Genomic DNA, 15409 nt, shown 5'->3' on the forward strand with positions numbered 1-15409 from the left:
AATAAATGTGACCTTTTGCAAATCTGTGTTCAGACAGGTACATTAGAGAATTACTAATGACCCCAGGAAGGTTGCCTGACCAAAGCGTATACAGTAGTCTTCTTCAATAAATGTAAAGTGTTCACAGTGTTACAGGAGTTGATACTGTTAGTTAGAGTTAATTTGGGTCAATAATGAATCAGCTGGATGTCTTTTAGCCTCCCCCACATAAGGAGAACAGCAAGGGGAGGATGCATTGTTCTTGTGTCTCTCATTTTGTCATCATGTGGAATGCATGACTACTGTAAGTGGAGGGGCATACAACAAAAATGGACGGTCTAATGATAGCAATGTATTCTGGGATGGATTATTCCTGTGTGTGTGTGTGTGTGTGTGTGTGTGTGTGTGTGTGTGTGTGTGTATTACATAGGTCATTGAGGAGTGATGTTTAAGAAACTATCCCCTGGAGCCAGGTGGATGTGCAGTGGTGTTAAAACAGGATAGAAGCAGCATTATTTTACATGTAAATTCTATTTAATATTTAATAATCCATTCGTTGCACAATTAATGTATATATAATATCCTGCTTTATATTTTGTGACTGTAAATTTGTATTTCCACATGTATATTTTTTTACTTTTTAATGCTATGTTATCTCAGAAACATTTTGGATTGTTTATTTCTAGTGTCTTAATTTCTCTTATGTACATTGCCTTGTCTTTGTATGTTGCTGCAACGACAACAAATCCCAAATTGGGATCAATAAAGTACTATCTTATCTTATCATTAGCAAGGCAGAGGGAGAGATGGCAAATATTGCAGCTTAAATAGAGCGTCAGATATAGGAGAATGTGTTTGGTTTGTTGTTAGAGGGGGTAGGGCATGTCACATGTATCAGTGGTGCTCGAGTTGACTGTCTGAAGCAGCTCGCAGGCTTTGCTCCAGTTGGGTTTTAGCCTTTTCCTCTGGACAAAGTATTCTGTCTTAATCAGAGCTTCGGTAAACTGGAATTTTGTTGCACCTAAAACACAAATATCTGTGAATGTGTGGCCTGTTGCTGGATCCAGCCACTCATATATTTTGTGAAATCTACATCACTGGATGGTTTGATTTCATAACAAGATTAAATGCCTCACAAATGTATAGGAAGGGAATTATATTAAAGTCAAACACAACGTAAAGATGTCAGAGATCTGCTCCGTTCTAACTTCTTAGCAGCTTACCGTATACTCAGTCGAAATGTGTGTGCCAGTGCATTCAACCTGCGTCACCAACATTGTTACCTGGCAACAGTGTTAACCACCCGCATTAGGATGAGATAATAAAATAAGTGAAGGCATGGAGGTTCATGTGTCAATTATGCTGTCTGAGATGCATGGCTAATAAAAAGAGCCATAATCAACTTAAAGAGAACAGCATGAGCATTATTCAGTCCCACAAAAAGGCTTCTGTTTTCACTATTTCATCTGTTGCTTAGTATGAATAAATACATTGTCTTTAGATGTATCGCTATTGACAACCAACTCTGTATTTTTCAGAGATGCAGCCTCTTTCTTGTTCATGGATCATGTGGCTGCTTAGCTTTAATAGGAGAGATGAGATCTTCTGCTTCTCTGTCAGCTTAACTTCGCCTTCCCCCCCCCCCCCCTCCCTCGGCCAGAAAAAAGCACTGTATTAAAATGATGGAGCATCAGCATTCTCTAGAGGCCAATGAGGAGCATAACATATTCTTCATAGAAACATGAATCTTTCTCTCTGTCTGATCTTCCTCATGTCTGCTGCAGTATGCAAGAAGAATACTTATTGCCGACTCCAGCCTTTTGCAGACTGTTCTATTTTAAGCATCTGACTTATATTTAAACGAATGGCTGCTATGATGTAAGGTGTGATGTAACAAAAGGAGACAACCTGCTTTATAGGGAGGTTTCAAGGAAGGAATCACCTTGGCACACCTTACCTGCACTTAGTGATACCCCTAAGGTCTGTTTTCTTGCCTAAGAAAATACTTTAGACATGATTGTTTGTTTTTCCACATGTTCCTGTTCTAAAGTGCACCATGTGTATCTTTGTTTGCTTGCTCTGCCCGTATGTGTTGCATTAATGGCGGACCACAAGTGGGTGTGTCAGCATATTCCTACGAAACTAGAGACAACACATTTATACAAACAAGTAATGACAACTCCCTAACAGGTCTAACACCCCCTCCCTCCTGTGGATTGTTTTTCCCATGAAGACTTGTCTTGTATCTATATTTCCTACAGGGATCAGCTGTTATGTGTTCATTTGTGTGCATGTGTGGAAGGGCTGGGAAGAAGTATGTAAAACTGGAATTTGAATATGATCTCATGCGGGTTTTTTGGGTGTGTTTTTGTTTGATATGTGTTATCAGTAAGCCCATTGCAAGTCTGCATTTAAAAAACAATTGAATGTAATTCCCCCTGTGTTTTGTTTCCCTTTTCATTCCATTGTTTTGTTTTTCTTCTAAGTTTCATTTTGAGTAGCACTCAGACGGACATGTTTTCTTTGTATGCAGGTACATTCATCCCAGTGCACAATAGAAAGGTAAGTACATGGACGTAGGTTTTACTTAGTGGGAGATTATTGTTAAAAGGCCTAAAACCTACAAAGAGCAAAGTGTTCACGTGTCCTCACCCTTTCATTCAGACTCGAGTCACATATGTGATTACTTTACTAGACCAAATCCAAACAGACTTGTTAATCAACTAGCACTTTAACACCAAAGACTCAAGACTTCCCATGGACTTCTGCCTTTTAAATTGAAAATATTTGAACCCCCCCAAAGATCAAGCAAGATTATAAAATGCTGTTTTTGTTGCATTTGTGCCTTTTTAAGAGTACACTGAACACATTGGAGAGAGAGAGACTTTCTGACAAGTTGCACAAAACTCCAGCCAGTCTGAATTAAATATTTCCCCAAATGTAAAAGCACACATCCTTCATTTGACCAAATAGCAGACATCCACAACATGTTAACCCTGTTAGTAGAGCACATAGAGAGCAGAAGAATATGTTTTTAACACCCAGAATCTGAGGAGCAGTGAGTGACCAGACACACACAAATCATAGGCATACACATACTGTTATGGACATTACACTAATGTTATTTTTACGCTGATGATATCCCTCAGTTATGTTCAGCTTCTTTCCTTGATTTTTCAGTTCCATAATATTGTTAACATGATTGATTAATGTCTCTGTTGTATCACCATGTTTTTGATATATGTCAAAAAAACTTCTCCTTGAATTGTATTTGAATTTGAGAGAGAGCATGATATGTATTAAAGGCCCAGGGCTGGGATTCAACCCTTAAAAGTTGGTGTTAAATCACATACGATGTAATCATAAGTTTCCCTTCCTGATTCAACGTTAACACTCTTTACTCCCAGCCAGTCAACATCCCCAGATTTACTTTGTTTGAATCTGACAGCATCCAATCAAAATGCAGTAGAGAACCATGAAGAACTTATACAAATAAATAGTACACAAAAGATAATGCGCAAAGCTATGCCTACGTCAAAATTGGCAACAGGTGCACTGATTTTGTTGGGACTCAACACAAAATGTTTAGGACTGGGACATTTACTTACTTTGACTTGAACAAAAAAACAGTTCAAGCAGGTGTGTCTGATTAGCCACCTGCCTTTATCTTCACTTCTCGTTTGTTCGATATAATCACTTGAATCTGCATTATTTCCAACTATCTGGGTCAACTGTTTCCCTTTCCTTTCTCTTTTAGTGTGTGCGATTATGTATGTATCAGTTAGTGATTCTCCACCCATGCTTCCCATACCTGACTCCTCCAGCAGGTCCACACCTCAAAGCCAATCCCTTCAAAACATCCAGGTGCTACAGAGTCAGTAACATTGTCACAAGGCCTGCAGGGACACACACTCTTCCCAGGAAGGACATTTCTCTTTTACCCTGCTCCTCGTGTCCAAGGTAAGGGGCTTTATCTGTATTAGGAACACATGTTAGATCAAGAGAATAGATGTAATGTAGATACATTTCAGCTTGATATCAGTTTAATACTACAAAGAGGACAAGAGATAGTGTAAGGAAAGAGGACAGTAAAAGGGCAAGGATATTCTCTATTATAAGTGAAGATCTTATATGTCAGAAAAAAGAAGCTCAGTCGTGGTGTATACAAAAGAATGATATTTACAAAGACAGATAACTTGGAAGCGTTAGGAATAAAAATATACGTGCTTTTGCTTTAGTCCTCGGGCTGATACGTGTTACCTTGGAAAATTGAATAAAATCAGGTTGGAGGTAAAAAGAGCGATGTGCGAATGACAAAGACAGGCACTGCTTGATAGAAGAAAAAGAGACAGAAATAAAGGCTAACAAGAGAACTTCAACCTCGCCTTGTTAGCTGGGAGCATTGACTACAGACAAAGGGAACTTGGTGGATGGAAAAGTATTTGCACGTCGCTCAACCTGTAGGACAAGTATCAGCTGTGTACGCAGGGAGTAGGAGGCTGTAATGGAGATTTGCCTGGAGGATCAAGTTTAAACAATTAAGTGTAAAAGGGGAATTTCTAACCGTAGCTGCCAATTATATGGCACCTGTTCACTCCTGATTCTTCATAAAGCCACTAGTAAGGCAAGCTGATTTAGCTTTTATTCATTTCTGGAGGATATCAAAATATATATTCTGACTAGTAAGAATGTGAATTCTTGATATCAGAAATTCAATTGTAACTAGTTGTAATGTGTATTCTTGGAATTTGAACTAGTTCAAATGGCAATTTCTGATATCAGTAATTCAATTGTTGATATCAGAAATACAATTTGAAGTAGTTCAAAACCCTTTTTTGATATCAGGAATTCAATTGTAACTAGTTATAAATAAAAATTGAATTATAACTAGTTCAAATTAAATTCCTGATATGAAAAAAGGATTTTGAACTAGTTCAAATTGTATTTCTGATATCAACAATTGGCATTTCGACTAGCTGAAATTGAATTCTTGATATCAGAAATTGATATTTTTACTAGTTCAAATGTAATTGCAACTAGTAACAATTGAATTACTGATATCAGAAATTGGCATTTGAACTAGTTCAAATTCCAACTCCCATTGAAATGAATGAGAAAAACGATGCAAATCTCACTAATTAAAATCGCATTTTTTCCCATCAGAAATACACATTACAACTAGTTACAATTTAATTTCTGATATCAAGAATTTGCATTTGAACTAGTTAAAATTCAATTTTTGATATCAAGAATTTGTATTCTTACTAGTAAGAATAGATGTTTTGATATCCTCCAGAAATGAATAAAAGCTAAATCGGCTTGCCATACACTAGTGCTGAATTTGCATCACTCTAAGTAGGAATATTGGAATAAAATGCATCACATAACCTGAGGATTTCAGCCGAGAAAGAACGATATGTCTCGTCTGTCACAACAAAGAGAAAGACAAACACACGGCAAAGAGATAGACGAGGCCGGCAACATTGCAATCTAGAGCAAATAGGAAAACAAATTGTGGTCCAGCTTTGCCATCTCTCTGAGACAAGATATACTGTTGACTCTGAAGTTGTTGTTTTTTTTATCCTAACTGAATGTCACCTCAAAGTTTGTGTATGTGTGCATTCGGTATGAAATTGGAAGATAAATCGAGCTGATAAATCACATGTTCTATACGTTTGCGCAAAAGCAATGCATGATTCATACTGTACCACCGGTTGTATTCTTCATTTAGAAGGAGAGCTAAAATGCAGGTAAAGTCAGCAGTGATTGAACATGTCTGGCTCTCAGTAGCCCATGTTGTGATTCATTGAGTCAAATCGTTTTTTTGCTGTGAAATTGAATAGTCAAGAATGCTGAATGAGAGAGAAAAGAGCATCTGATTTGACAGTTCAATATTCACAGCGATGGCGAAAAAGCATTGGCAAAGTGTTTCTGAATTCAAACACTCTGGATTAGATGAGACAGAAGTGAAATGGAACAGTGGACAGCGAGACTGTTATCCAACTTGTTCGCTGTGAGCATTCATCAGAATGAGATGTAGATGTATTATACGAGAAGTACTTTTTTTCTCAGTAGCTGAAAATAAGTCTTTGAGAAATCTTAGCCCTTATCTGACAGAACAGAAACTCCCTGTGTTTACAGTTACACAACCAAATCAGATATGTATTTCAAAGATGTTTGCCCCCCTCGTTCAACACGAATCTCTTTAAACACATGCATACACACACCTGCATGTGTAGCGTGGTACAGAGTGAAGTTGCCCTCCACTACACATTTAATTTGAAAGTCTTTTATTTTGTTCTGCAAAGAGCCAATATATATATATTATTATCACAGTTCGCCACACACACACACACCGTGACTTCACTCAAGTGTATGTTTACGTTCTCTGCACGTATTTACTATACTAACAGACACAAAATGAACATCTGCATCAACATCCAAACAATAATCATGTCTGTTGCATTGCTATTCCAGACCAGTTTCATCTTGTACATTCAATATCAATTTGTTGCTCCGATACAGTCAGCCAATCATGTCTACCTAACATTGTCATATTAACCAAATCACTTATGTATCTCTTTTAACTTATTTATTTATCTATTAACTATACACGAGCAGTCCGGGCTCTTTAGACCGGCTCATTGTTCTACTTTCCCGCCTCACGCTCGCTCAAGCTAACAAGGCCACCAGTGCTAACTACTGGCTAGCCATTTTCAGTACGTTACGTTTGCTGAACAAGTAACGTTCATAAACACTACTACATAAAGTCCAACCGGGATCATAAACTCACACATAACATATTCACTCATCAATTACACAATTCCAACTGTCCGTTCTTACCTGCAAAGAGCCAAAATATATATATTATTATCACAGTTCGCCACACACACACTCACCGTGACTTCACTCAAGTGTATGTTTACGTTCTCTGAACGTATTCACGCGAGACTTCTCTTTGTCCCCAACACCGTGTAGCGAACGCACCCTCTGCTGGTCGGAGTTAGACACTACATACTACTAGATAACACTACATTTTTCCAACAATAAACCAACCATTCCTTATCAGAAAACACACAGACAATTCACCAATCCTGTTTGTAATATACATGGATCGGATTTCGAGGCGTAGTCATGGGGGAGGGGGTCTGCAGTTCGGTGGACTAAGGATTGCACCACTGCTTTTTGCAGATGATGTGGTTCTAATTGCTTCATCGGTCTGCGACCTTCAGCACTCACTGGATCGGTTCGCAACCGAGTGTGAAGCGGCTGGGATGAGGATCAGCACCTCCAAATCTGAGGCCATGGTTCTCAGCAGGAAACCGATGGACTGTCCACTCCAGGTAGGGAATGAGTCCTTACCCCAAGTGAAGGAGTTCAAGTATCTCGGGGTCTTGTTCTCGAGTGAGGGAACAATGGAGCGTGAGATGGGCCGGAGAATCGGAGCAGCGGGAGCGGTACTGCAGTCGCTTTACCGCACCGTTGTGACGAAAAGGGAGCTGAGCCAGAAGGCAAAGCTCTCGGTCTTCCGGGCCATTTTCGTTCCTACCCTCACCTATGGTCATGAAGGATGGGTCATGACCGAAAGAACGAGATCGCGGATACAAGCGGCCGAGATGGGTTTTCTCCGCAGGGTGGCTGGTGTCTCCCTTAGGGATAAGGTGAGAAGTTCGGGTCATCAGGGGGGGGACTCGGAGTTGAGCCGCTCCTCCTTCGCGTCGAAAGGAGCCAGTTGAGGTGGTTCGGGCACCTAGTTAGGATGCCACCTGGGCGCCTCCCTAGGGAGGTGTTCCAGGCACGTCCAGCTGGGAAGAGACCAAGGGGTAGACCTAGGACCAGGTGGAGGGATTATATCTCTTCGCTGGCCTGGGAGCGCCTTGGGATCCCCCAGTCAGAGCTGGTTGATGTCGCCAGGGAAAAGAAAGTTTGGGGCTCTCTGCTGGAACTGCTACCCCCGCGACCCGACCACGGATAAGCGGGAGAAGATGGATGGATGGATGGACACAGACAATTCTCACCACACTCTGAACATGAGCTGTATTAAATGCAAATCATGTTAACCATGTAATTACTAATAATGTAGGTATATCAACCCACTAATGGCTCTGTATGCCACACATGCAAACTCTTCTTCATTTGCACAAAACCGAACCCCAGAGGAAGAGAACACACATGCAGCCAAACAACTCTGACAGCACGCCCACACACAAAGAAACAACTATGCAGGTTTCCATAACAGTGGCATGTTTAAAGTCTACACACGATCAGACCATTAAATCCACATAGTGATATTTTGAATAAATGTCCCTCTCTTTCTCAGAGTACGGGTCCTGTGGTACGATTAAGGCGTGCTTAACATTCACAAATGAAATGCTATCCCTTTACAGGCCTTTGAAGAATCAAGGTTGCAAAATGAATTTGGGATTAGAGAGATGGCCGCGGCCATCTGATCAGACACACTGAGCAAATATCTGTCTAATGGAGCTGGGAGTATTGGTTTGTCTTTTCAGGAAAGGGAGGCTCCGAATCATTCATTGATGTATAATGAGTCAGTAATTAAGTGGTTGCTCTTTGTAAATACGGATCTGCTGTGACTTAGAAAATGTATGTGAAAATCATGGCAGGTGGTTTTGTTGCCTCCAGTAGTAATCCTTCAGACAACAAAGACAATTATTTCAAACCTCAATCATGACTTCCTTGGCAGGGGTAATTCAAAATAAAGTTAAATTGACCTGAAAATGGAAATTGTATCGAATTATATGATCAGAAAATCTAAATTGTTAAGTGGTGTCTTTTTATCAAATGTGAAATCAACCACAATTGGTTTTGCAAATCCTATGCGTAAATACATTATCAATAAAGCCACTGAAAATGTGCAAATCATTAAATGGGCCTTCCACAAATATTACACATCAAGTTCAGTTCCCATGCATGTACAGTACAACTTAAAGCCCTCCTGTTGTCTTCGGGTCAAATCTGACCAATTTACTACTTTCATCAATCATAACTTTTTTGTTTTACATTCGATTGTTCTAAATTGGTTTGAATCCTACTTAAAGGACAGAAACAACTTTGTTTCTATAGGTAAATACACATCTGAGTTGACAAATATGACATGTGGGGTACCTCAAGGCTCCATCTTGGGGCCTCTTCTCTTTAACGTCTACATGCTACCACTGGCTCAGATAATGAAGAACAACAAAATAAGTTACCATAGCTATGCAGATGACACACACATTTACGTAACAATTTCACCAGGAGACTATGTTCCAATTCAAACACTGAGTAAGTGCATTGAACACATCAATGACTGGATGTGTCAGAACTTTCTCCAATTAAACAAAGATAAAACTGAGGTAATGGTTTTTGGAGCCAAGGCAGAACGTATAAAAGTTAGCGCTGAGCTTCAGTCTGCAATATTTAAAACAACAGATAAAGCCAGAAATCTAGGTGTAGTCATGGACTCTGACCTGAGTTTCAACAGTCACATTAAAACAGTTACTAAATCAGCCTACTATCACCTAAAGAATATATCTAGGATTAAAAGACTAATGTCACAGCAGGATTTGGAAAAACTTGTCGCTTTTATCTTCAGTAGACTCGACTACTGCAATGGTGTCTTCACAGGTCTCACTAAAATATCTATTAGGAAGCTGCAGCTGATTCAGAACGCTGCTGCTCGAGTCCTCACTAACACTAAGAAAGTGGATCACATCACTCCTGTTCTGAAGTCTTTACACTGGCTTCCTCTGTGTCAAAGAATAGATTTCAAAATACTGCTGCTGGTTTATAAAGCACTGAATGGTTTAGGCCCAAAATACATTTCTGACCTCCTGCTAAATTATGAACCATCCAGATCTCTCAGGTCTTCAGGGACTGGTCTGCTTTCTGTCCCCAGAGTCAGAACTAAACATGGTAAAGCAGCGTTCAGTTATTATGCTCCAAATATCTGGAACAAACTCCCAGAAACCTGCAGGTCCGCTGCAACTCTTACTACTTTTAAATCCAGGCTGAAGACTTTTCTTTTTGTCGCTGCTTTTAATTGAACTATTCATATCTTAGACTGTACTGTAACTTTTATCCATGTATTTTTTTCTTTCAATGTTTATTTTATTAGCTTTTCTTTTTAATGACTGATTTTAAATGCCATTTTCTTAATGTCTTTCATTTTTTGTAAAGCACTTTGAATTGCCTTGTGTTGAAAAGTGCTATATAAATAAACTTGCCTTGCCTTGCCTTGCCTTGCCTTGCCTTGCCTTGCCTTGCCTTGCCTTGCCTTGCCTTGCCTTGCCTTGCCTTGCCTTGCCTTGCCTTGCCTTGCCTTGCCTTGCCTTGCCTTGCCTTGCCTTGCCTTGCCTTGCCTTGCCTTGCCTTGCCTTGCCTTGCCTTGCCTTGCCTTGCCTTGCCTTGCCTTGCATTAAGGCTTTATGATATCCTACACAGTAGATATTTGAACATATAAAATTGCTGACCACCACTTTCATTGAATTTTGGATGATTTAGTCAACTTTGTAACACCCATGGTGTTCCGCCATAAAGAAAAGGAATTAGTAACCATCCGGATCAGATAAAACACACACACAAATACACAAATATACACACACACACACACACATACTCTAGATGTCCCCCCCCCCTTATGTGCCCAATCCCCCCATGTGAATCACACCTGGCACACACAAACACACACACAGAACAATTTGACACATTTCCCGCTCTTATGTGCCCATCCCCCCACATGGATCACACCTGGCACACGCAATACATGTTCAGTGTCTATTCTTTGTATATTTATTGCGGTATTTCATGTATACCAGTAGTCTGATACAATATGTACAGTTTGAAAGGGTGTTAAATGAAATTTGGTGATGATTAATGTTTTTTGTGTTAATGTAATAGCAGGTAAAACAGGACCGGTCAAATTTGAGCGTGAACACCAAAGTAAGGGGGGAAAACGAAGACAATAGGAGGGTTACACTTTAAAATCAGTTTTATGATATCTCCTTTGCTCTGGAGGAGACAACACCTACATATTTATAACAGAAACTGAGTGGACTTTAAAAGCTGGGTGCGTTTCCAGGCAGGGAAAATATAACAAAAGGAACTACCGTGTTGAATTATGGATAGTGGCTCTGGTTTTTTCACCCAATGTTAGGGATGTGAAGAGATCTCAGCTACTAGATCAAGTCTCACCGTTTATTAAAAAAAATCTGTCTAAAGTCCTCCATCTGTAGGAAGTGTAATATGAATTTACTTGAGCGTCCATTAAAAAAAATGCTTTCATATTTGCTTTACAGAATGAAAATAAATGAAAAGAAAAATGTGCAGTGTGAATAATCTACAAAATGTAAAGAGTTTTCATCTCCAAGTGCTTGAACTAATATCCTTTTTTAATCTACTTTGACTTTCTTCTATTTAGACCATCAAGAAGTTCATCCTACCTGCTCTTCTGAGGAGCTTCTTCATCTCCCTCAGCTTCCTCCATCCCCTGCTCCACCTCGAAGGCAGCAGTTATGAACTGGTCTGCGTTGGAGGCCCTCATCAGCGGGGTCAACAAATACTCCACCGTGTTCGGCCGTGTCTGGCTCTCCGTGGTCTTTGTCTTCAGGGTGATGGTGTACGTGGTGGCGGCTCAGCGAGTGTGGGGTGACGAGAACAAGGACTTTGTCTGCAACACGGCCCAACCGGGCTGCACCAACGTGTGCTACGACCACTTCTTCCCCATCTCCCACATCCGCCTGTGGGCCCTGCAGCTCATCTTCGTCACATGCCCGTCCCTGATGGTTGTTGGGCACGTCAAGTATCGCGAGAAGAAGGACGTGCAGTACACCCACTCGCACAAAGGCATGCATCTGTACGCCAACCCTGGGAAGAAACGTGGGGGACTGTGGTGGACGTACGTGGTAAGACCTGAGGACATGAATGTGTTTTTCTTCACATGCCACAACAACAACAAAAAACAGCCACAGATGAATTCAGGCCTTAACTAAACTGAAATTAGTCGTTGTTAATCGTCATAGATAAGCTTCTATTTACGCCAGAAATTGGTGTAATTATACATCATTTGTTTTCTCCTGATCAACAGAAAAACAGTTTTGACAGCTTCTTCTGCAGCCCAACGTCAGAAACAAGTTTCCCCATTCTTCCACACTAAATAGATAGATGTACTTTATTGATCCCAATTTGGGAAATGTTTGTGTTGCAGCATCATAAAAAACAAGGCAATGTACATACAGTAAGAGAAATTAAGACACTAGAAATAAACAGTCCAACATATTTCTGAAATTGAAATAAAATAGCATTACTGCTAGAGTTTTGATCTGAACATTTGTAAATGTTCATCTTTATAGGTCATGCATTGTTTTTCACAAGTTATAATCATCTGTAGACCAGTAGTGACTAAGACATCCCCTGGATATTCTCATTGGATGGATGGACAGGAATATAGATTGTTGCCTCATTTGACTTAAATGTCTGTGTACTAATTTAACCTTAATTTATGTTATCATAGGTCAGTCTGATTTTCAAGGCAGGCTTTGACACTGGCTTCCTCTACATCCTGTACTACGTCTACGAAGGCTACGACATGCCCCGCCTGTCCAAGTGCTCCCTGGAGCCGTGCCCCAACACGGTGGACTGCTACACATCCCGTCCCACTGAGAAGAAGATTTTCACAATCTTCATGGTTGTCTCCTCTGCTTTGTGCATCCTGATGTGCATCTGTGAGATGGTTTACCTCATCTGCAAACGCGTCCAAAAACTCATTAAGAAAAAACACATGGCAAACAAGAGGATGTTCGTAGAGAATCACGAATTGACGCCACTGGCAAAGCCCAGGTCAGAGTTTATGTCCAAGAGTTCAATCAGAGTGGATCCTACAGCCTCCGTCCAAAACCTCACTAACATGAAGTCTGAAGAAGAGACGTCTAAGAAAATGTAAGGTGCTTTCATACCTGCCAACCCTACCGATTTGGGCGGTAGTCTACCACTTTTGACATGTTTCTACCGCCTACCGATTTAGCTGGCTTTCCCTACCGATTTTCAATCTTCCCAAACTATAGCAAATACAAATGACACTCCATAGACACTGGACTCGACTTTTGGCGGACACCGTTTGCAGCGTGTCTGTGATCGCATCATACAAACAGGCCTCTGTGTTTCTGAAAGAGAAACAACGTGCAGACCGGGGGTAACGCTGCGGGAAAGGCAGCGTTACCCCCGACGAGGCATTTGAGTCCTGCAGGATTACCCTGTTAATATCAGTGTCTCGAAAACACATGTTGGCGACTGAAAGACATCCAAGCCTCATCCCAATACCCCTCCTCGACTCCTCCTTTCACTCACTCGCTTCCCTTCCTTGCGTCTTAGCTCCGCCTCCGTAAGATGCGAGCGAGAGACACGAGGAGGTGACGCGAGGACAGAGGAGTCCTCAGGTCTTAATTGGGATGGCCTCGATCACTCAAACGTCACTCTTAAACGACGTCTGTTAATGATGGCATGTGCACAGCTGTATCCCCTCTCATCGGGCTTAACTGAATAACCCTTTAGAACCGGCCCATTTGTTGTTAAATATTTATTTAAATGAATGAATCTTTCTCTTGTTAGTCAAGGAATTCAATGTATGATGGTTGGTCCTGCTTTTGTGTTCCGTTTTGTTGTAAAATGTAGCCTACATTAAATAAATATATAATTATAGTAATGTGAAAGCCTTTTAGAAATGAATTGCACATAATAATTCCCACGGAGCTGTGAGCACTTATAGCACTTGTGACGCTTTTCCACTCATCTTCCAGGGTTGCGTTCCGATAATCCGAAAATCAGCTCCTAAATTCTAACCCTATATCTTATTCCTTGACCTCTGAGTGAAACGTCACGGGGTTAAGGGATAGTGGATAGGAGAATTCAAAAGGACTTAGGAGAAGAGACTGCGGTACTTTAGAGAATCCGAATGCACTTTCACTATCCGACGTGTTTATGATGCGCCAGCGGACGTCCTGAACGTGCGTCTGCTGCTGTGGGGAAACTATGGAAACTACAGTTTTCTATAGCGGACTACAACATGGATGTTTAATAAGAACGAGGGACTACTGTAAACTCATCTAGAGACTCTGCACCGTGCTCTGATGCTGTTGCTTTGCTTTATGAACGTGGACAACAGAGAAACATATTCTTCATGTCCAAAGTTGGAATTGAAATAAAAAAGGAAAGTGAAACTTATGCTCGTCACCCTCTCCCTCCGGTCCACATTAATACAAATGATCCCAATATATTGTATGAACGATGAAAATATCTTAAAATCAATACAAATGTATTTATTATAAACGTTAGTCCTTAACATCTATCACTGTGTATATCACCATTCAAACATCTTTTAAAAGTTTAACAAACCCCACATAGCTCAGTAAAGACTGTGAGATGTTGACTTTATTTGATCATTTCAGTAAAAACTAATGTTCATATTTCTCTTTCTGATTATAATACTGATGAACGTTCAGCAAAAAGCACTTTGGCAACTTAACACATACGTTTTAAAATGTGTAATAAGCACCGTAACTTTCATGATATAATTTCTCGGTCATAATCGGTTGTTTCCGTGAACGGCCGACTGTTGAGTGACGGCAAATGCTGCGGCTGCAATGCATTGTGGGGCAGCATTTTCTCCTCTCCTTTCGGTAAGGGAGGTCCAGTGGTTCCTACAGTACGCTAAATGATGGTTATAAAGGAAGTTTGAAACCTCCTTTCCTTTCATTTAGATAATTGGAACGGCACTTATCATGGCTGCCACTGAGGGACTTCCGGGTCATTTCACTCCGTTAGGAAGGTTGCTAAACTAAATGGACTATTCTTTCACACACAGTGACGTCACGAGCTACCCACAATGCAACGCGCGCCATATATATATATATATATATAAATACGCCATTTTCCTGGAGGTGCTAATATAAACAGCTAGCTAACGTAGCCAGGCAGAGTGCACTAGGTTTTTTTTTCTGAATTAACGACCGAAGAAATCGCTGCATGTCTTCGGATTACATCTCTGGACTTGAGGGGTGTGCTCTAGGTCGTTACCAGTGTAAACTAGAGCTGTGTGGGTTGTCCGATTGCCCTTACAGACTGCCTGCAGATGTATGGAAAAACGACTCTCTAAAGTGGCCTTCGGTCGATTTTGGCAGCATCTCCGTCTATCTTCTGGAAACACCAGGTGAATACCTCATTGTCACAATAATATTATCATGCCAATGCATATACGTGGTATTTTAGAGTTGACTATATTGATTAAGGCAATAGACTGTGATATTCTGGTTGCACCTCGTGTGAAATGGCGGATACCGGAAGTACGGTGTCGCCCTCGGCCCAAAACCCGTATGTGTGTGTGAAAGAATTGGAACGCAACCCAGTTGTCGGTTTTCCTCTGTTGAAATCGACCAGC

At 40.7% G+C, this 15409-nt stretch overlaps 1 protein-coding gene across 1 annotated transcript; it reads left to right on the forward strand.

Moving 5' to 3' along the window:
- The first annotated feature begins 3814 nt into the window (after window positions 1–3814).
- On the forward strand, window positions 3815–13642 carry cx30.9 (connexin 30.9). The gene is made up of 3 exons (XM_034236663.1): window positions 3815–3939; window positions 11399–11882; window positions 12491–13642. The coding sequence occupies exons 2-3, from the start codon at window positions 11493–11495 to the stop codon at window positions 12917–12919; spliced, it is 819 nt and encodes a 272-aa protein (XP_034092554.1). The 5' UTR covers window positions 3815–3939; window positions 11399–11492; the 3' UTR covers window positions 12920–13642.
- The last annotated feature ends 1767 nt before the right edge of the window (window positions 13643–15409 follow it).

The sequence above is a fragment of the Gymnodraco acuticeps genome, unplaced genomic scaffold (genome assembly GCF_902827175.1).
Source record: "Gymnodraco acuticeps unplaced genomic scaffold, fGymAcu1.1, whole genome shotgun sequence".
NCBI lineage: Eukaryota > Metazoa > Chordata > Actinopteri > Perciformes > Bathydraconidae > Gymnodraco > Gymnodraco acuticeps.